General features: G+C 38.2%; 1 protein-coding gene across 2 annotated transcripts in view; it reads right to left on the reverse strand.

Moving 5' to 3' along the window:
• Nucleotides 1-10,785: 10,785 nt before the first annotated feature.
• Nucleotides 10,786-22,738, reverse strand: part of PRUNE2 (prune homolog 2 with BCH domain) — a 138,259-nt gene continuing 126,306 nt past the window's right edge. Inside the window, exons 17-20 of one of the 2 annotated variants that reach the window (XM_032205325.1) lie at nt 20,217-20,315; nt 18,127-18,162; nt 15,973-16,020; nt 10,786-13,695 (exon numbers count right to left, since the gene is read on the reverse strand). In XM_032205325.1, coding sequence (XP_032061216.1) covers nt 13,674-13,695; nt 15,973-16,020; nt 18,127-18,162; nt 20,217-20,315 — 205 coding nt within the window. In that variant the 3' untranslated portion in view covers nt 10,786-13,673. The remainder of the gene's footprint in view (nt 13,696-15,972; nt 16,021-18,126; nt 18,163-20,216; nt 20,316-22,738) is intronic. The other variant, XM_032205327.1, reaches the window with a different exon arrangement.

Consider the following 22,738-nt stretch of genomic DNA (forward strand, 5'->3'; position numbering starts at 1 on the left):
CAGCCCATGGCAAATGGTAGGGCTGTGTTTCCACCCCTGGGGCAGTCGATTCCAAGTATATTGGACTCCCCTCCAAGTGAAAGCAAACTGTGGCCTGCACTCTGCTGCTAGAGGGATGGAGAAAAATGCATTAGCGATATCAATTGTGGCGTACCACTTGGCTGCCTTCGATTCAAGTTCGTACTGAAGTTCCAGCATGTCCGGCACTGCAGCACTCAGTGGTGGCGTGACTTCGTTCAGGCCACGATAGTCCACTGTTAGTCTCCACTCGCCATTAGACTTTCGCACTGGCCATATGGGACTATTGAAAGGTGAATGAGTCTTGCTGATCACTCCTTGGCTCTCCAATTGACGAATTAGCTTATGGATGGGAATCAGGGAGTCCCGGTTAGTGCGATATTGCCGCCGGTGCACAGTTGTGGTAGCGATTGGCACTTGCTGTTCTTTAATTCTGAATTAAAGATTCTGAATTAAATTCTGAAGTTAGAACAGAATTAATTCTGAAAATTAATTCTGTTCTAACTGAAACCAGGACATCAAACCAGAAACAAAATCAAAAGCATGCAAACAGATGAGAAAAAAGAGTAAAGAATTAAAAAAAAAAAGCCCTACTCTTCATTTTGTCTCATACTCTTTCCTGTTCTCATGGTTTCTGCTCAAAACAAAGGGTAGTGGAGTACTAGCTTTGTGGGAAGTACAGCTGCTGAATTCACAGAGGAAAATGAAATATGTTTCTAGACAGCCTCAAGAGAGGTGTTCTGAGGGTACTTCACCCTGGTTTGTCCCTGATTTAGCTTTGGAAAAAAAGAGCAAGTACCTTATTCTTTCCAGGATGTGTTAGAAGAGATCTAGAAAATAAGCAGGCTGAATTGGTGACCATATTGCTTTTTGGAGTTCATGTTGCTATTCTCATCCATTTTTACTCACTTTGCAATTCCAGCAAGTGAGAAAGCACCCTGTAGCATGTACTGAACTTGACTAAAAATCCTCCCATGTCAAAATAGAGATGTCTACTAACATCATTAGCATTTAAATGACTGTGTAAATGATTGCTACTCCATATAAAACAGAATACCCCAATAAAAAGTTGCCTTAAGTGAGGACTAGTAGGCTAAAGTTATGCTTATTAAAATCAGATGGAATTTGATCTTCTGAGACATGAACAAGAAAAGTAAGTGGCTGTGAATGAGAGACGCTTCTCAAAGATTCTTTCAGACTGACAGACAGAACAGAGATTCCAAATCCCCAGCAACTGAAAAACAAAGAAGAAAAAAAAAAAAGTATTCCAAGGTAAACTATTTTCAGAGAAAATGGCAGCAGAAGTCAGGAACCACCTGGGAATGTAATGACCACTTGAATAGAGTTACTTTGCTGGGTTCTAGGATTGGTCAGTGTTCAGGAAGCATGGTCGTATTAGTGACAGAATTCCTGTAAAACTATCAAACCCAATTATTCTAGTTAAAGAATGTCAGACCAGCTTTAGTGGAACAATGAGGTCTCACTGATTTTGGTGCTTGCTCCCCAGATCTGCACAGTGTTAAATCCATTTGCTTGCCCCACACTGACTTTCTTCCCTCTTCCAATGGTGATAGGGTAGGAAGAGGGTAAATGGACAACTTGAGATCTTTCATTGCTGTATACATTTATACTGTACACCACTGGGACACCTTCAGGAGATGTCAGCTTCTCCACTGAGCAGTGCTGTTGACTCATTAAATATCATAGGAATTCTCTTCCGTGGCAATTAACATTTATTCACTTTACATTGCATTTCTGGTCTCTGTTCATCCTCTTTGACATAGTTCATCTCCTGTGCTGTTTCTCTCCTGAAGCTGTTTTCCTGTATGAGACATTGTTTTCCATATGAACTCATATTAGATCTTGCTCTTTCCTTTCTATATTTCATTAGTTTCCTTAGTCACTCTTATGATGTATTCTGATTCATGATTATTCCATGAAAGTCACTGGGAAATAGGGGATTATCTTGTCTTTTTTTTTTTTTTTTTTTTTTTTTTAAGTTCATTCAGCATTCCCCAGTACCGACTTACTGAAGGTCAGACAAAAGTACGTGTTTCCTGGGATTTGATCATTTCTTTATAGGAGGAGAAAAGAACATTTGGAACAGAGCTCACTTGTACTTCTCTTGAGTCAAGACTCCTAGGCAAACAGAGCCTGCTATATTTTAGGAGCTCTCCCCCAGGAGAACCTTTGGAAGAAGGCTGGAAGCCCAAGTGGAAAATTACCTATAATGTTAACTTTGCCTGGTCATTTATCTGATCTGTTCTTTCTTTCCCTTTCTTAAACTGATTATTTGGCTGTGTTCCTTTTATTCCTTCCTTCCTTCCTTCCTTCCTTCCTTCCTTCCTTCCTTCCTTCCTTCCTTCCTTCCTTCCTTCCTTCCTTCCTTCTTTCCTTCCTTCCTTCCTTCCTTCCTTCCTTCCTTCCTTCCTTCCTTCCTTCCTTCCTTCCTTTCTTTTTCTTTCTTTTTCTTTCTTTTTCTTTCTTTTTCTTTCTTTTTCTTTCTTTTTCTTTCTTTTTCTTTCTTTTTCTTTCTTTTTTTTTTTTTTTTAATTTTATTTTTATTTTTTTTTCTTTTAAAAAGCCCAGATATCACATTAATATTCTTTGTTTTTTTTTTAGGTTGACTGTTTAATGCAACACTATTCACACTCCAAAGACATGAAGACAGAGATGAAGTTTTACACTCATGATGGCTTAACACAGGTCTATCTTACAAAGACTGCACTTAGTCACTTTCTCACAGAGGGAGGCTGTTTTACATTTCAGGCCTCAGGGAGCAGTGTGGGAAGTACTCTGTGGATTTCTTTCTTGCTATTGCTGGAGGCTGCTTTGCTTACTGTGTATTGAAGTACATACTAGAGAAGTGAGGGGATGAGGTTCTCATTTTGAATTTTCTTTTAACAGTTTTTTTTTTTTTTTTTTTAAATAAGTTCTGTCTTGGCTGAACAGATAATACCAGAAGGAGAGCTTATGTTTTTTCTTTTTTCACCTGAATTTATTGCTTTGAACAGTGAGGCTAGACAACCTTAGAGTTTAATACATTTTCTGTTACACTAGATACAGTATGAGCAAATACAGTGCATGTTTTTTCTGAAGTAGCTCACCACAGAAGTTACAGTTAGTCACATCAAACACAAAAGAAACTTCATCCTCTGAAATTGACATTTACTTCCAAGACTGTTGGTAGGTTACTAGCTAATGGTAGGGGGGGAGCCCTGGGTCTATATGTCTGTAGGCATTTAAATATAATCTATAAATTGCATTTATAGTGGATTCATATTACTTGTTTATGACACAGAAATATTTGTTTCAAAAGTCATTCCTTCACAAATCATCCCTCCTTATAATCCAGACATGATGGAAACTTCAGTGATGGCATTGCATTGTGATTGCCTAAAACAATGCTGGCTTTAGGACCAAAATCTTAGTCCACTTGAGCAAACAAGTATCTTGCTAATAACAGTAATGTATGGGAGTCTTAGCACAATAATTTTTTTTTTCTAATAGTATTTATGAAATGCTTAGTAGAACTCCTTTCTTTAAAAATTAATCAAATTAATAGTCTTCAAAACAACAACAACAACAAAACACAATTTTGTCTTGTTATTCCTGTCTTGCCTGAACGATCAGACACTGGAATTTCCATAATGGAGTAAAATGAAGAAATTGCAAGTGTACTTGTAGAATCAGTCACATGTGTTTTTCTCTAACAATAATTAGAACTACAGAAACAGCCAGCAAAGAGCCAGCAAAAAGCCTCTTCTTGACTGCACATTTAAATGTACTGATTTGTACTATAATCCTTTTGCCTCACCTCCATAAAGCTGTGTTTAATAGGGTTACCATAAGTTGAGGACAGCAAAAAGTAACAAAAAAAGAGGTAGCAGCCTCAGGCAGCATGTCATTTTGCGCTCTCAAATTTGGCAGAGCTCAGGCCAGCAAAGCTCATTGCTGCCTTTGAGCTGACAGACCCAAAATGTCACTAGAGAAGCCAGACTATGCAAGCAGCAAGCAATCATTTCTCCTTAAATCGGTGAATCTTTCTAGGAAAAATAAAAATGGTAAAAAACAAGCACGAAATTATTACAGTGTCTTCACTGGTTTTGAGTCATTAGCTATTTAATCTCTCTGTGTAAGAGTTTATATTCTGTACTGAGTTTTGTTGTGACAAGGACTGCAGAACTGTAAACCAAGAACAGTGCAAACCGTATCAGCCAACATTTTATCTTCACAGTCCCATTCTTTGGCCTTGCCTTGAGCATAGGCAGAATCATGCAGAGCAGTGCCTACAAGTAAAATAGGTAATAATTTTCTCTTTGCTAGATATTGTTATATACCAAGAAGCAATTTTAAAATGAAAATTAAATGATGCTATAGTCCATGAAGGTAATTGTTATTTTTAAATTCCAGATCTAGAAAGTGAAATGCTGTCTTTTATACTGTGTTTTTTTTTTTTTTCTTTTCTTTTTTTTTTTTTTTCTTTTTCTTTGTTTGTTTCTTCACTTGCAGAAAGCTACTTGGAAAAAATGAGAAGATGATGGTGGTATTTTGCACATGGCAAGACATGTGAAAATGAAATAAAAACATAACAGGAACCAAGAAAGATCAACCAGCTGGATGGCAGACCAGTAGCTGTTGTTTAGAAATCAAAACAGGCTCAAACAAAACACCTAAGTCATAAATGTTTACTGTTGCCAACTTCAAAGCATTCAAGCACAGAACGTAAGCCGAAGGGGAAAAGGCTGCATTAAAGGGCAAGTCTGCATCAAAGAAAGGATTAGAAAAAATTAAATGCTTACTGTAATGATGCTGTGGTCTAAAGCCCTCAGTGAGTTCCCCATACAGTAGAGGGATTTATGAACTCCCTGGTGAACTTAGGTCCTTATTTTAAAGCTTTGTAAACATTTAGATAATTGTCACCATCTGCCTGCATGGTAGCTGCATTTTGCAATGTGAACACTGTGATGAGGAGTTTTATGATTTGAGGGAAAAGACAGTGAATGAGGAGCACCACGGTGAATTTTCTGACTCTTCTGCAGCTGGCTTGAGTCATCTCTACAGATAATGATGACAAAATATGATGATACAGCTAACACTACCTGGGACCTGTTTTGTTTTCCCAATAGTGGTACTAGTAGAAAACTGAGGTGTACTTCTAATAGTCAAAAATTACCAACCTGAAAATCCATGTTTGTAGATTTTGTATTTCTCACAAAATACACTGCCAGCACTGTCATAAGCCCTCAACATTAACAAGCTTAAACATTTGAGGCTGCAATTTTGCCAGCCCAAACTCTTCAAAGGGAAAAACAAAACAAAACAAACAAACAAACAAACAGACAAACAAAATCAGTTGGATCTAAAAAAAAAAACAACAAAACCACAACCACTGTACATTTATCTCAGAGAAAATGGTAAAGAAGTTTTACTTGCCTTCATTAAAAGCATTTACATTTCAAATCTAAAACATCTGATCAATCAAGAGGACTAAAGTAACTTTAAAAATGTGAGATTTAATTCAATATCTTACAAACTACCATGGGACTCATAACATTATGGAAATATTTTTGAACTCTGTTTTTACATTTGAAAAATATTAAATACTTTATTGCATTATTAAAACAAAACAAAACAAAATAAAATAAAATAAAATAAAATAAAATAAAATAAAATAAAATAAAATAAAATAAAATAATGAATTGAATTGAATTAAATTATTTCCTTTCAGTATTCTGTAGTTATTCTAAGGCACAGTGATGAGTCCAGACAGCTTTGGCAAGAGTACTTCCCTAACTTACCAAGTACAGAATAACTGAAGCTCTTTGTCCTGCAAAACTGCAGAAACTTGCAACACAGCAAATCGGGTAATTGGTTCAAACATAGCATGAAAGGAAATGTATATGTCAAAGCACTGGGAAGCAGAGCAGAAGGGTTAAAAGAACAGCCTGGACCGATAGCAAAGAGTACCATTTCTAGGAGACAACTCCCAGGACAATTTTCCTAGCAGTAAAATCAGAGACTGCTTTTTTGTCAAGACCATTGCAATCTGCAATTGTCTTGCAATCTGCCTGCAATCTGACAGGAACAGTGGAAGACCCTGCAACCTAACACCAGGATAGTGGCAAAAGGGTTACAGCAAATCACGTACACAATATTACTTGCGATAACTTGCCAACAGAGCAAACATATGCTTCAAACAAAGGAAAAACAACAGTAGCCTAGGCTTTATGAGATGGAAATAAGGCAAAGGGCCATCCAATAATAGCTACTGACTCCAAAATTGTACAAAGTCAAAATCACCAACATTGAAAAATAAGCTTGGGGCAGTTAAATAAAATAAAATGTAATAAAATGTAATAAAATGTAATAAAATGTAATAAAATGTAATAAAATAAAATAAAATAAAATAAAATAAAATAAAATAAAATAAAATAAAATAAAATAAAATAAAATAAAATAAAATAAAATAAAATAAAATATAGAAGCATAATGAGGACCTGGTGGCCTTGCAGACTTTTCCTAAACAACTGCTCATGGTCAGAACGCCATGTTCCAGTTGGCGTCCACCAGGACTGCCAGGCCATTTTCTGCTAGGCTGGGTAGCTCCCAGCACCTACAGTTGTTCTTCCCCAGGTGCAGCTCTTTGCACTTCTTGTTGAACTTTTTGAGGTTCTTGTCAGACCATTCCTCCAGCTTGTCCAGGCTTCTCTGGATGGAATCACAGAATATCCTGAGTTGGAAGGGACCCACAGGGATCACCGACTCCAACTCCTGGCTCCACACAGGACCACTCAAAAATCAGACCATGTGTCTGAGATCATTGTCCAAAGGCTTCTTGAACTCCGGCAGGCTCAGTGCTGTGACCACTGCCCTGGGGAGCCTGTCCCAGTGCCCAACCCCCCTCTGGGTGCAGACCCTTTCCCTAACCCCCAGCCTGACCCTCCCCTGTCCCAGCTCCATGCCGTTCCCTCGGGTCCTGTCGCTGTTCCCAGAGAGCAGAGCTCAGCGCCTGCCCCTCCGCTCCCCTTGTGAGGGAGCTGCAGGCCGCCATGAGGCCTCCCCTCAGCCTGCTCTGCTCGGGGCTGAGCAAACCAAGGGACCCCAACTGCTCCTGATACATCTTGCCCTCTAAGTCCTTCACCATCCTTGCTGCCCTCCTTTGGACACATTCTAATCAGCCACTCCCCTGGAATACAGGTAGAAAACAGCCACTGCTCTCCCCTCATCCATAGCTTAACTAACTTGTTAAACTAGTTCTCCTGTATAGAAAACAATCCATATCATCAGTTTTTGGTTTAGCTCTGAAGACTTGAGCTAAGAGGAATATATGTCTCTGAGAAGCAGGGAGGCAGAAAATGAACAGTCAGGAAGAGTGACAAAGTTAATTCACTGCATAGAAACACATTTCCATTTCATCTGCTATACCTTGATACATTTTACACCACTGAACTGTGCCAAAATTTTATTTAATGAGAAACCTCCACCTAAAACCTGAAAATATAAAATCTTTTTTTTTTTTTTCCTTGTTACTGAAGAAACAGCAAGTGAGCAGAACATACAGTTTAAGTACTTCTATATCTTTTTACATTATTTTTTCTTGAGAAAAATGTTAAAATGCTCTAAGTGTTCAAAACATGGGCTACTTAGAGACTACTGGAGAACAAAAAGATGTTGACAGTTTATTATCAGCATGATTTTTGAGAATAAGGTTTCTGTGTTACCACTTACCTTGTATATGTAAATAGTTGTGCGTATTGCACCAGTGTTGCCAGGGCTGAAAGCCATTAATTATCACTCTGAAAACATAAGCTAAATTACTGGAAGATATGATTGCAAGGTGGTGAGGCACATAGAAGGCAGAGAAGAAAAAAGAACTATGACAACACTGACTGATGTGATTATGATGACCCAGAACTTTCCCAGCTACACTGGGAAGCACTTACACTTGTCATAGCTACAGTTATAGCAATAGTAAGATTTGCCATTGTAATCTGTGAGGTTTAGGGTATAAGCAGATCCCACATTACCACATACCAGAGGTTAACTGGTAACACAATATTTAAATTGAAATTAAATTGTATTGGAAGGACTTGGAGAAAGACCATGAAAACCAAAACACAAGCTGAGATTCCTGAAGTCTTGCAGCACAGAATCATGGAATCACTTAGGTTGAAAAAGACCTCTAAGATCATCTGGTCCAGCCTTTAACCTAGCACTGCCAAGTCTACCACTAAACCATGTCCCTAAGCACCACATCTACGCGTGTTTTGAAGACCTCCAGGGATGGTGACTCAACCTCTTCCCTGGGCAGCCTGTTCCAATGCCTCACAGCCCTTGCAGTGAAGAAATTCTTCCTAATACCCAACCAAATCATCCCCTGGTGCAACTTGAGGCCATTTTCTTCATCTTATCATTTGGTGCTTGGGAGAAGAGACCAATGCCCACCTTGCTATAGCTTCCTGTAAGGTAATTGTAGAGCGTGATTAGGTCTCTCTTGAGCCTTCTTTTCTCCAGGTTAAACAATGCCAGCTTCCCCAGCTGCTCCTCCTAAGACTTGTTCTCTAGACCCCTCACCAGCTTTCTTGCCCTTCTCTGGACACACTCCAGCACCTCGATGTCCTTCTTGTAGTGAGGGACCCAAAACTGAACACAGTATTTGAGGTGCAGCCTCACCAGAGCTGAGTACAGAAGTACAATCACTTCCCTAGACCTACTGACCACACTGTTTCTGATACAAGCCAGGGTGCTGTTGGCCTTCTTGGCCACTTGAGCACACTGCTGGCTCATGTTCAGCCAGCTATTGATCAATACTCCCATGTTCCTTCTCCGCCAGGCAGCTTTCCAGCCACTCTTCCCCCAGCTTGTAGGTTTGCATGGGGTTGTTGTGCCCCAAGTGCAGGACCTGGCACTTGGCCTTGCTCAACCTCATACAGTTGGCCTTGGCCTAGCACCCCAGCCTATCCAGATCCCTCCATACAGCCCTCCTACCATCAAGCAGATCAACACTCACACCCAACTTGGTGTTGCCTGCAAACTTACTGGGGGTACACTTGATCCACTCATCCAGATCATTGATAACAATATTGAAGAGAAACAGCCCCAGTACTGAGCCCTGGGGGACTCCACTAGTGACTGGCCTCCAGCTGGATTTAATTCCATTCACCATGACTCTTTGGGCCCAGCCACCCAGCCAGCTTTTCATCCAGTGAAGCCTTGAGCAGCCAGCCTCTCCAGGAGAATGCTGTGGGAAACAGTGTCAAAGCCTAACGGAAGTCTAGGTAGACCATATCCACGGTCTTTCCCTCATTCACTGAGTGTGTCACCTTGTCATAGGAGATGAGTTTCGTCAAGCAGGACTCGCCTTTCATAAAACTATGCTGACTGGGCCTGATCACCTGGTTGCTCTGTAGATGCTGCATGGTGGCACTCAGGATAATCTGCTTTGTAAGCTCCTCTGGCACCAAAGTCAGACTGACAGGCCTGTAGTTTCCTGGATCCTCCTTTCAGTCCTTCTTGTAAATGGCCATTGCATTTGATAGCTGACAGTTGACTGGGACTTCCCCTGACAGCCAGGACTGCTGATAAATGAGGGAAAGCAGCTTGTTGAGCACTTCTGCCAGCTCCCTCAGTACCCTTGGGTGGATCCCATCTGCCTCCATAGACTTGCATACGTCTAAGTAGTTTGGCAGGTTGCTAACCTTTTCCTTGCGGATTATGAGGGCTTCATTTTGCTCCCCATCCCTGTCTACCAGCTCAGGAGACTGGGTATCCAGAGAATAATTGGTCATTCTGCTGAAGACTGAGACAAAGAAGTCATTAAGTACCTCAGCCTTTTCCTCATCTCTTGGCACTAATTTTCCCTCCACATCCCATAAAGGATGGAGATTCTCCTTAGACCTCTTTTTCCTGTTCGTGCATTTGTAAAAACATTTTATTGTCTCTAACAGCAGTAGCCAGATTGAATTTACAAGCACTTCTTGTATATGAGATAGCTGTAATGAAGCCTGTTTCTGAGATCCAGTTTCAGCCCTAAATTATCAACATTCAAGTTTGATAAATCTTCATATCTTTCAAAGACTTTGCACTGAAAAGGTCTAAGAGCATTTATAAAGTTGCTCGCAGGTGAATTAAGAATCCACGGTTATCCTGTTTTAGCTCTTACGTGATGTCTCAGTGGCCAATGCTATGGGCCAGCCATCCAAAAGTCACCCAGACTTTAAAGTAATGGCAGTGCAAACTGACCAGTTTGAGATTTAGGTAGACTGGGAGAAGAATGGTCATATGGGACAGGTAGATGAGAGGACTGAACATCCATCATCTCTGATTGACTTCAATACAAAGTCAAAAAGTATGTTAAACTGCTCATGGTGGTTTCACAGTGAACGCATTTCTGCCCCAGTGCTTTTGGTTTCTGCCTAGCATATACAGTGGAATGAGACTATCCATGCATTTGATTTTCAGGTAACAGTACAGTCACAAATGAGACAGCAACTTGTATTTTTTTCCAGGAACAATTCTCCTAGTATCAGCAAAGGACTGATATACGTGAAGGTGAAGAGTAACATCAGGTGAAACAGAATTGCCTCAAATTTTGATTTTTAAAGAACAAGTAGAGAAGAATGAATGAAAAGAAAAAAAAAAAAAAAGTTTGTATGTGTATATAGTATAACTATGCAAAGTACTGTGAATTGAAACTGTCAAGGGTTTCCATGCACCCAGGGAATAAAGAAAAAACTTGGAACTGAAAAGAAATACTTCCAGTGGTGGATTGAAGTTCTTTATTTCTGATTCATATATATATATGCATACAATGATATCAGATATCCTTGTATTGCTTAATCTATAATTTAAATCAGCATAGGTCTTTTAACAAAAAAAAAAAAAAAGCAACTATTGATTTGTATTTGATCTGAGCACTCTCATACATGGTAGAAAAAGTTTTTATATAAAAGATTATAACTTTGTGATTACATGTACTATATTCCTTTTTCAACAAACTACTAATTAATTAATATTGATACATTATTGTTAATATGATATATAACTGCCATATCATAACATTAAAAAACTTTTTAAAATATATTAATAAGCAAAGACAACCACACCTTGTTCTTGCAATCATTTTTGCACCATCACACTGGTGATGTGACACCTGGCTTAAACAAACTCCTACCTTCTTAGGCTGCCATTATTAGTCTATCAACGTTCATCAAATTAATTCTTATGTAGCTTTGCTGTTTAGTGATTCTACACAAAGCCTTTAGAATGAAATTCACCTCTGGGCTGCCATCCAATGTTAAGTGGTATGTAATGTCTTCCAACCCATTTATGTCTCAAAGACATGAAAATTTGTGCTGAACTTCTGCTTTGTGGTGAACTTCTCTTTCAGCAAACATTCCTCTCACATACAGCCTAACACAAGTCAACTTGTCCATTCTAGTGGCTTGAACTACAAGTTTACAGATGTGGTTTCATGCTATAAAATGCTCTTCTGATCTAGATCTAGCTTAATTAGCAACTGGAAGTTAATACAAATATTAATTTGTACATAAAGCAATATCCCCAATATTCTAAGTGACAGCACTTTTATAAGGCAGACACAAGCCAAGATTCAAATATCTGAGAACTGTGCAAACTATCAGATCCTAATGACGACAAGGTCTGGTTATAGAGCAGCAACAATGGTCAGCAGGATTAGGCCCTCCCTTGAATGTGAAAGTTAAGAGGAACTGACAGAAAGATGTGATAAAACAAGCTAACTAGAGTGACAGATAAAATGCACCAGCTGACAGTAGAGAGAAGGATTATAGATGTGCAGATATTTCAGTTTTGTTGCTGGCAGATAAGTAAGCATTTGGCAACCTCTTGCCTTTCTGACAAATTTGTCAAACTTCATTACAGTAGCTGAGCAACTGCACACAGTGATGGATGCTTGCTCCCTTGCCTACAGACTTCCTCTTGCAAATATAAGATACAAATTGATACAAATGGAAATGTGCAAACCACAGAACAAAATTATCAACTTTTTAAATGAAGGACGAAATAAAATTTTCACTCTCAGTTTAGATCCTACTGAAAAATCAAGGCTTGTGCTGTCCTGACTTTTGCTTAAATTTCATTGCCCAAGCAAACTTTGCTTGTCTTCTGTTTAATTAATAATTCTGGACTGGAAGTGGGACTGGAGTTAGTGCATACATAAAATGAAAATTATGACTTCTAAGGATTACTAATTAAAAGACAAGTAGAGAATCCACAGATGTAATTCTAGGGCACATGAAAATCTCTTGAAGATGGGAATAATATTTCAGAGAGCGCATAATTCTGTTACTTCCATTAGGACATCCCACAAGGTAGATGAGTCAGCAGGTTTGGCAAGTGCACACAATATGTTCATTGGGGGAAGAGAAAGCATTGGTCATACTCTTGACTTTTTAAAGCAGACAAGCAGAATTCACTCAAGTAATAATTTGCACTGTCTTGCAAAAGAATGGTCTGAGCCACTACAGTTATTTTCCATTTGAGTATCAGAACTTTCTACAGAGTCTTTCAGCGCAGTATGCAGGACAGCAGCAAACAACAAATACTTGCTTTTTTTTTTCTTCTTTTCATGTTTATACCGATATGTTTTATGATACAGACAACAAACTGCATTGTAATACTTATTTTTGATATTAGGCATACTTCAAATAATACTTCGACATATATTTCTAACAAATGATTGTGATTCCCAACTTTAAATTTATATATTTACCTTTCAGTCGTTAGTTGTTAGCAGAAAATACTAAGTGCATTTTTTTTGGTATTCATAGCATTAGCCTTTGTGATTTCAGTTAGGATGCCATTCAAAGAGTCATAACTTTAAAAAAAAAAAAAAACACTACTGGAAAAGCATTAAAAAACAACAATAATAAAATAATTAAATTCAAAGCCTTTTAGAACATCTGACAAAAATTTACAGGATTTGCTACCTCTCTAAAAGCTATGCTTAAAATAAAGAAAAAAGTAAGTGATTAAAATTATTTTGTTAGTCATTTGTCCTCTATGAAGTGTCTTTAATAACGAATTATTATTTTTAGAGTATCAGGCCTTTCTGTGAGAAAATAAAAAGTTATTAGGGTTAAATGAAGATGGGAAGACTTTTCATACAGCAGAAACAAATACTTTAAGGAAAATCCTGCATTGTTTCTAGGATTATTTTTTTTTTCAACAATAAGCCTGCTGCTGCTCTTTGAAACAACTAAGCTAACATTTATTGTAATAATAACAATTCAGTTATGCATAATGTTAATATGCTGAAGACTGAACTAAAACAAAAATCTACATCCTCATTGACTCATTCATGAGGCATACTGTTGGTAAAACATAATTTTAAACAGAAATTACACACATTTACAGAAAACAATGCTAGATGATATAGTGTTCCTAATGAAAACTCTATTTCTGAAAACAACAAATAGGTAGGTCCAAATTTTTGCTGTTTCCATGGCAACAGGATTGGCCCGTTTGGTCTTCTTAGATTCCAGAATGGCACCAAAAAAGTCATACCACAAACAAAATGAACCAAATTGCCTATTGCACACCATGGTCACAGGAGTCTGGGTGACGAAAATCCAAGCATGCTCTCTTCTTCAAATGTTTGGCAGTGATGCTTGTTATTTCAGGGTCATGTCAATGCTACATATTAAAAAAGAAACAAAAAAATATGAAAGAAAGGACATTAGTGGGATGGTACACATGGCCAGTCACTTCCACAATCCCAGCCTCCCGCAAAGTGTTGAGCATCTCATTTACTTAAATGCATCAGTGTCAAATAATTTACACAGATCCTACCTCACTTACGTAGAAAATACAGAATGTTGCTGCTTTCTTGAAACCTATTAACTACATGCACAGCAATTTCAATCTGAGTAGCATTGGACACCAGCCGTGGAAAGATCCACCGGTGGGATGACACCACAGTAAGGTAAGACATGGGTGCCTCTAAGAATATTTCTATGAGTATGGTTTTGGCATTTAGTGCAAACAAGTTGTCAAATTCTTTGGAAGTATTCTTTTGAATAAGAAATTGTCATCCCAAACATTGCATCAAGACACAATTTCCCTCTTGGAACACATAACTGAAAAACATCTTGAATATTTATGACCTCTGAAAGTCACTATCAGTTATAGAACACACAGAATTCTTCACAGTGGATTATTTTATAGTGAAACCTTTTTAGAAGTCACGGGGTAGTGGAAGATGTTAAACAAAACAGTATACAAAAGAGCATGACAATAGATATGAAAAAAACAACAGCAGAAGCAACCTAAGAGGTGGGCAGACTCCAGAGAGGTTTCAGCAGAAACCATACAGAAAAAACGGCTGTGTAAAACTGCTGTGATCATTGTGGAGATATTTACACAGGAAATCCTGAAGAAATTACACCAGAAGTGTGTGATACGACCACAGGAAAATTACTGACACTTCCAAAGGAAGATACATATTTATGCAGAGAAAACAAATGTCGAGAATTGACATTAATTCAGTCACAGCTATACTTGCTTAAGCTAAATACAATTTTTCTTCTCATATTGCTTTTTATAAGCTGCTCAGTGTCTTTTTGTGAAAAACAGAAAGTTTATTCAAGCCACCAAAAAGTTTACACCATAAATAGTCTTTAACAGGTTATTTATTTTTTCTTCTCATACTTTAAAAAAAAAAACAGTTCTCATATTGACTCATTACAGAATAAACTGTATCTGAGAAAAAAAATAAAAATGTTTAGAGATTTTATGTCAACAGCTCAGGAATCAAGAGTTTGATTTTTAATTCTAACCAGGTATAACACTGTGGTAGTTTACTGAAGTATGACTTTATTTGAAAAAAAAAAAAAAAGTGGCAAAAAAGCTCCCTTTTGTTTATGCACCTGTTTTGCTGTATGTACTTCTGGTTATTTGTTTGCTTACTTCAAGTGACGGGATCTTTTACCGAAGAGTCAGGTGAACGCTATTTCCTGAACAGTATTTCCATGTGAGACACCAGTGTGTTACTAAGTAACAGTCAGGTGGGCAGGGACAGCAAAGTCCACAATCACTACTCCCTGGTACACACTGGGCACAGTGCACAGTACACAGACTGCTGCAATGGCTACTCCACCTGACATGCTGTTCCAGCAAACACACAGTTTGTGCTCGTGTGACATGCTGTGGCTACAAACATCCTCACTGATGTGCAGTGAGAACAGAGCAGGTTGCATGCTTCGGTTACGGCATGACAGAGGAGCAGTATGTCAGAGGAGACATGTTCCCATTTCCAAGGGAACCAGTCTGGCTTTGAAAGTGAAAGAAATTAAGAAATTGGAATTTATTTAGGCAAATAACTATGGAAAAAAGCTGAGATGCAGAAAAAGCAAAGAGAAGAAAGGCATCAAAAGGACAACCCAGAAACTGAAGTCAAAGAGAAGACTCTTTAAACCTCTTGGTGAGAAGGGCAAGTGTACTGTGTCTGGCTGGGATGTTAACTTTCCCTGCAGCAGCCCATACAGTGAGAGAGCAGTTGTGGTGTTTAGCTGCCTAGCACGGTAAAACCACCACAGTCTTTTGAGACTGCAAGATTATCACCCTTTGAGAAAAACCCATGTGATTATCTTCCCTCTGATCATGTTGCATGATTTCTGTCTTTCACATAACTTTTCTTTAAGTCTTCCACATAACCTGAAGATCCTCAGGCTAAGAACTGCATCTGTCTCTGAAAATTGTCAAGAACACTTCACACATCTGCAATGCAAATAGAAAAAATCTCAACTGCAGTGTTTTTTCTGCTTGCATGTATTGAATCAAGTTCCTGAAAATAAACAAAAGAGCATTTAGTTCTCCAGAAAGCTTTATGGAGTCTACCCAGTCTCTGTTCCTAGTAATATGGCTGTGAAATAATGTTGAAAGAAAATGACAGTATTAGGCACAAATTCTTACTCCTGTTCCACTGAAGTGATTTCTGGATCATTTGAGAGGCAGCTAGTTCTGGGCACAAGGAAAAAAGAGGAAGCAGTAAACATTTCTTCTGTGTTTCTTTCTTTCTCTCTTCAAATATGAAATCTTATTTGGGGGATGTAGTAACTAACTGTAGTGAGTACCTTTGGTTGCACAAACACAGAAATGCTGTTGACAGGAATCTAGTGAGCTTTGTGCCTACAACACAAATTAGTTTGTATAATAATTTTTTAAGATATTTCTTTAGGTTGGGGAAGCAAAACACACTACAGTGACTTCATACATCCAACAATAACAGTAATTAATGGTAACTCACATGAATGTTTAGTTCCCCTTTCACGTGTTATGCTGCAGCCTGCCCTGTTTTAAACTGAAGGCTTAACAAGAAAACAGTTTTTTTTTTTTTTCCCCCACAGTTTTCATTGCAGTATTATCCAATGTGTTTGAAAATGTTTGAATAGAATAGATAGAAATTACATTTCAGGGTTGTGTGGGTCTTTTGTTTAACTCTTTTGTTTAACAAAATGTACAGGTGGTATCAGATAACTACTTATATGATTTTATTGCTTCTGAGGCAATTTAATTGTTAGAATCAAAAAACATTGGCAAGTGTTTCGGATATTTCACTTTGGTCATTTTAAAAGCTTATCTCAGGAGAGCTTGTGAAAAATGTGTACTACACAAAAGGATAAAAAATTCTACAAAGAAGTTGAAAGATGAAAATTCTGAAGTATATAGGTTAAAGAAGAGTTAAAGGAAGGAGGCAGAAAAAAAAAAAACTTTAAAAAAACAAACACCCTCTGGTTACAAAAATTGCAGGGAAAATGTCACACTTGATTCCCTTCTGTGGAATCCTGTATAAAGGATGCATAGAAAAAGTGCAAAGCATAAATGATCTCTAAGCTTAGCTTAGTGAATCAAGGACTGTGTCCTTCCAGTTCAAGATTTTTATGGTACTTCACACTGTGTTGCCTTAGCATCTTAAAGCCAAATTACAGTTGTGAGTTTAAAGTACCTGATCATCATCTGACACTGATTTATTAAGTTACCACAGGTGATACAATATTATCAAGTATTAATCCACTAGCCCTTCAAACCAACAGTGGAAAGAAAGAAGTTACTACTTGCCTTAACAGAGAATGTGATATAATAACCATTGTTAACTTCGTAAATTGTAAAAAAAAAATAATTTTCAAAAAGAATGATATGAACCTCCTAAGAATTATTTGAACCATGTAACACAGCACATGAAGTAGAAAAATGCTTAATAAACCACTGTAATGGAGTAAAAAAGTGACTTAAATCCTCCCTGTGACTGTAAAACATTGCCAAAAAATAGCAAAACTTTTTTTTTTTTTTTTTTTTTTTTTTTTTTAAGAGTGTGCTTACTTCTTTCTGTGACCCGGCTGTATAAAAGCAGGCTGCTTACAGTGAGAGGGGAAGTCAATTCACAGATGTGGAAACTTACACAATAATTGGAACTATGAACTGATTGTTGTACCAAACGTATTGCATTCAATCCATCCCTGTGAACCAAATAAATATAATGCCAGCATCCAGCTGAAAGCTATCTTACTTAGCTGTTTCTGAAGCTTCCCTCAGCTCTTCATCCAGTCTGCATGAGTAAAAGTTATTGATATAAAGAAACAAAGAAGCAAGCAGAGCATAAGAGAGAAGCAGAGCAATAGCAAAGCAAAGAACAAATAGAATACATGCTTCTAAAATAGGCACCCAGTATTACGCACAAACCCTGAGGCTCTTCAGTTTACTATGATATTATTTATTTCTATTCTCAACCCAATCTTAATTTGCAACTCCTTTTAAAAATTATTTGGAGGCAGAAACATAAAAGCAGCAGGGATCTGAGGCATGCCCAGTGGACAGAGCTGAAAGCATTCAATTGCTCTATCAGATAGAATCAAAGTAGCTGCAGCCTGGGCCAAATCAAGGACATTTACAGTTGAGTAGGTTTTGTTTGCAAAGGAGGCTGATCTCAACAGCTTGAAGGGGAAAGTAGGATTCCACAACATTGGAAGGCCTCTCTCATTCAGCTATTGAGGTCACCTGTGGGTGAAAGGCTGTCACACAGATTCAGTCTGCTATGAGCAGTAGCATGGGCTAGAAAGCAAGTTTTACCTCATTCTTCTCTTAATACACTTCTCTTCATCATACCTTACAAGATACGAGTGGGTGAAGGAAGAGAAAAGACATGCAAGTTCATATGATACACCAGGCATATTATATCTCACTTCAGTAAAAAACTACCAGACAACAACACAACCCAAACCCTGGCATAAACCCACATACTTGCTACAGGTGGGGTTCCTCATAACCACAGTGGTATGTCTGTTCTTGCTGGTAGAGTAATTAGACTGCTGAACGGTGCATTTTGTATTATTTTGTTACAGTAATCCTCCTCAACCTGAAGCAGAAGGGAAGCTAACACCTGAATTCATCTCTGCTCTTCTCCCTTTGGCATGGGAGTAACCACTCACTGTGCCTTCAATTCACACCCACTTCATATCACATCATGACATTTTGATAAAGCTTGCCACCAATGGGCACATTTGTCACATTTTGATTTTTGTCTTCAGCAAAATCATGATCACTCATCTGGCTGCTGATGACAAAACACAGGCAGTTTGCTAAAATTTCTTAAGCTCTGAATCCTAGTCTCCACAGACCAGTGCTGTGATTATGTCACCTTTGGTTTCTGAGGTGAATGGACTTTACAGTCTATAGGGAAGAAAAGAAGTGTGTAACACAGGATGCGTGCACTGCTATAGATAGTGTAACAGTGAAACACAGCAAGGAATGCAAATAGAGAAACACATTGGAGTATTAGGATAAGGTCTGTATTAAAGAGGACAATTAAAACTGTTTATGGAAATCAAAAGAGAGAGGACAGGAATCAGGGAGAGAGGGAGGCTGAAGGAACTGTAGGGATGTTAAAACATCTTGGTCATCTCTTACCAGGTGACCAATGACCTCTGTGTTCTACTTTCCTTGTACTTCTACTTTTTTACTCCATTTCTAAGGCAGTCACAAAACCAAACAAATTTGAGTGAAAGTCCCTCTCACACCTGATTTCATGACTATAATTTACTATTTTTACAAGTGCCATGCAGACCTGAGCTTCACACTTCCTCCCTGGATTGACACCTCAAGAATCAGAGCAATCACTGGTCTGATGAAGAGCTCGTTATGCTGCTTTCACCTCTGTGAGGCATGTGTGAAAACTCCTGCCTGGGCTGAAGAGATCTGTGACAGCTCCAAAATAAGCGTTCTTCATACCAAGTCACTGATAAACCATAAGGAAAATATAATCATACTTGTCTATTTACTCACCAAAACAGAATGCTTGCCTGTTCAAAACCTAGTATATTTAATAAAAAGAAGAAAAGCAATACAGTCCCCAGCAGCAAATCTTTGTAATAATGACTAACATGAAAACCATAATAGATTTCAAAGGTTTTCAGTCTAGGTATACCACTTCAGTTTGTTTTGATATCTGAAAAAAAAAAAAAGCCAGCTCACTTGAGTAATTGAAATTAACTTCCTTCAGAACTACCTGCATTTAGGAAACCTATAAACTTAAGAGGCAAGAACTAAGCCATTGTTTTTCAGTGGCTTTGTTTGAAACATCAGAGATCAACAAGAAAATGAATGGTGAATCTGGGTTGTCAGTGTCTTTTGAACAAGATTATCTCTGAATTATGGTTTCAGTCAAAGTTCTGTATTGCTAAAACTTAACACTTCTACTTAAACATTGGTAAAAGTTATGCAAAGACATAGCATATATGTAAGCTGATAACTAACTGTAGAAGGGTCAAACTTTCCTATTTTCTTTCTGAGTTACAACTAGCGAATAAACAGTCTGTTCCAACCCAGATTATATAGGCATAGACGTGATGAAAGGACTATGAGCCTGAAATCTTGTCTTCATTTTACCAGTAGTATTATTTGGTCCAACACAAAACTTTCCTCTTTCTATAAGCTTTGGTTCCTCTAGGATTGCATATTTATTGCGCTTTGTGTTTCAGCAACACAGCGTTTTCCTTCTTCAGGGTTTAATAGTGGAGTTTTTTTTGTGGAACAACACATAAGCATTTGTCACAGAATCAGGTAGAGGTTTTCTATTTTTCTTATAGTTGCTGAAACACTGTTACTAGTTTGTGAAAATAGTTTCTCTTAGACCAAGTACATTCTGTCTCTACACCACTTACTTTACAATACTATCCGGTATGTGCACGTATTCCATTGGAATCATCTCACGAAGCTCTGCCAACGTGTTGACGTACTGTATTTTACTACTGAACTTAGAGCTGAAACACAGAAACAACATATGTCAATTGACTTTTCTCCTAAGTTTGACTGACCATATGCATACCTGATGCCTAGTTAGACTGAAATCAAGACTAGACGTTATTTTTTTATTTTTTTGTTCTTTGGCTAGGCTAGATTACAGTATTTAGGACAGTATTATAAAATTGCAATGCCTACATACTAGGCAATGAGATTAGTTCTGCAGTTAGGAGATGTATTAAAATTACAAAAAGAACCAAATCCTCTGCAGCACACATACATTTAAAAAAAAGATGGAAAACATTCACTTAAGGTGATCATGACAAATTAGCATTTATATTTAGCTATGATTCTCAAACATAATACAGCTGAATATCCACATTTGTTTAGATGAGTACACATCTGATTGGGTATGTGTGTGCCTATTCTTACTGCAGTGACTGATTACAGGGAAATACTTCCCTTGTTTAGTTCAGCTGTGCATAATGATCATTTATTGTGTTTGAGAAATGAACACTGAGAAAAAGGCTAAGGGTGTTGAGAAAGCATACTTTAAAAATATAAACTACTCACTTATTTAACCTGAATTATTTAATATGTATTAGCTTAGGTGAAATCTCTCCTTCTCATTTGACTCATAAAGCAATCATCCAAATCCAGCTCTGGTTTCGTTTATATAGTCTTTCAACATCAGTAACAGTGACAGATTGAGCATAAATTTTCTTAACTGTTAGGCCATGTAAAACACGATGTATTTTTTCTTATTCACTGATGATTTGGGGTTATGACCAGACAGTGTGAAGCATCTGAAATAGCTCTGAACAAAAGGTTACTTCCCCTCACATTACCATACATATCTTTTTATGAAGGTAAAGTGAGACAGCTAAAACAAGAATACATGAAGGTACTGTGAATAGTTAAGGTCACCCACTTTCATTTCTCTTTGTACACACACACACATTCAGCACACACACTGGAGCATGCCAATGGTTATGTTTTAAGATGAGCAAATCACCCATAATCGTCCAATGAAAGACATAGTAACAGATAGATAATTCTTAGCATTTTATCCAAAATGTAACTATAGTCTGGACCATCTGAACTGCCAACTATAGTAACTTGGCAAGCTGGAAACCAATCAGAAGCTTCTACAGACTGAAATAAAACCAGAACCAAAAACAACAAAGAAAAAAAGGAGGAGAAGGAGAAGGAGAAGGAAGGAGAAGGAGAAGGAGAAGGAGAAGGAGAAGGAGAAGGAGAAGGAGAAGGAGAAGGAGAAGGAGAAGGACAACAAGGAGAAAAAGAAAAAACTCTCAGTGACTTGACTGTCCCTTGCCGTTTTGCTGTCTTTTAGTTTCTTGATTCCTACTGGTTTGCCCTGTATCTCAGCTGAAACAGAATTAAAATTAAGTGGCTTAGCTATCTTACTATCTTGGGACCTTCTCTCCTTGCCTTGGGAGCAATTCATTTCTTACTCTAAAATTCCCACAGTACATGTCAGTAGTTCAGTGAACAGCTCTGGGCTAGCAAACTATGATATAGCCATTGGCCTTCAGTCTAATCAAGTTTCTTTCTCCTTACATAGTGATTTTTACTGAATTAACTATCTCCTTTTATGCCTTCCAGTTTTTTTACTCATCTCTCTCACACTGCTCTTCTGTCCTCAGAGAGGGGTTCAGCTTTCTTACATCCTCAACTCATCTTCCAAGTTGATGAATAGAAACCAAGTTGAAAATGAGTCAGCAACGTGCGCTTGCCTCTAAGAAGGCTAATGGTGTTCTTGGGTTCGTTAGGTAAAGTATCACTAGCAGATCAAAAAAGGTGATCCTTCCCCTCTACTCAGCATTGGTGAGGCCTCGTGGAGTTCTGGGCCCCCTAGTACAAGAGAGACATGGACATACTGGAAGGAGTACAACAGATGGTGACCAAATGATTGAGGTGCTCTATGATCAAGAGTCTGAATAACCTCTCTTATGAGGAGGGGCTGAGAGAACTGGGACTGTTCAACCTTCAGAAGAGGAGGCTCAGGGGCAGATCTCATTGATGTCTATAAATACTTGAAGGGAGGATGCAAGTAAAACAGAGCCAGGCTTTTTTTATTGGTGCCCAATGATAGGACAAGGGGCAATGGACACAAACTGGAACACAGGAGGGTCTAACTAAACTTCTTCACTGTGAGGGTGATGGCGCACTGGCACAGGTTTCCCAGAAAGGTAGTGGAGTATCCCTCCGCGGAGATCTTCAAGAACTGCCTGGACATGGTCCAGGGTAACCTGCTGTAGATGGTCCTACTTGAGCAGAGGTGGTTGGATCAGATGGCCTCCAGAGCTCCCTTCAAGCCTTAACCACTCTGTGATTTTACCATGTCACATTGGCCTTATGCCTTGCACACCTTTTTTCAGCTCCCATTTGCACTTCACATTCTTCTGCTTCTGACTGAGAC

The sequence above is a fragment of the Aythya fuligula genome, chromosome Z (assembly GCF_009819795.1).
Source record: "Aythya fuligula isolate bAytFul2 chromosome Z, bAytFul2.pri, whole genome shotgun sequence".
Classification (NCBI taxonomy): Eukaryota; Metazoa; Chordata; class Aves; order Anseriformes; family Anatidae; genus Aythya; species Aythya fuligula.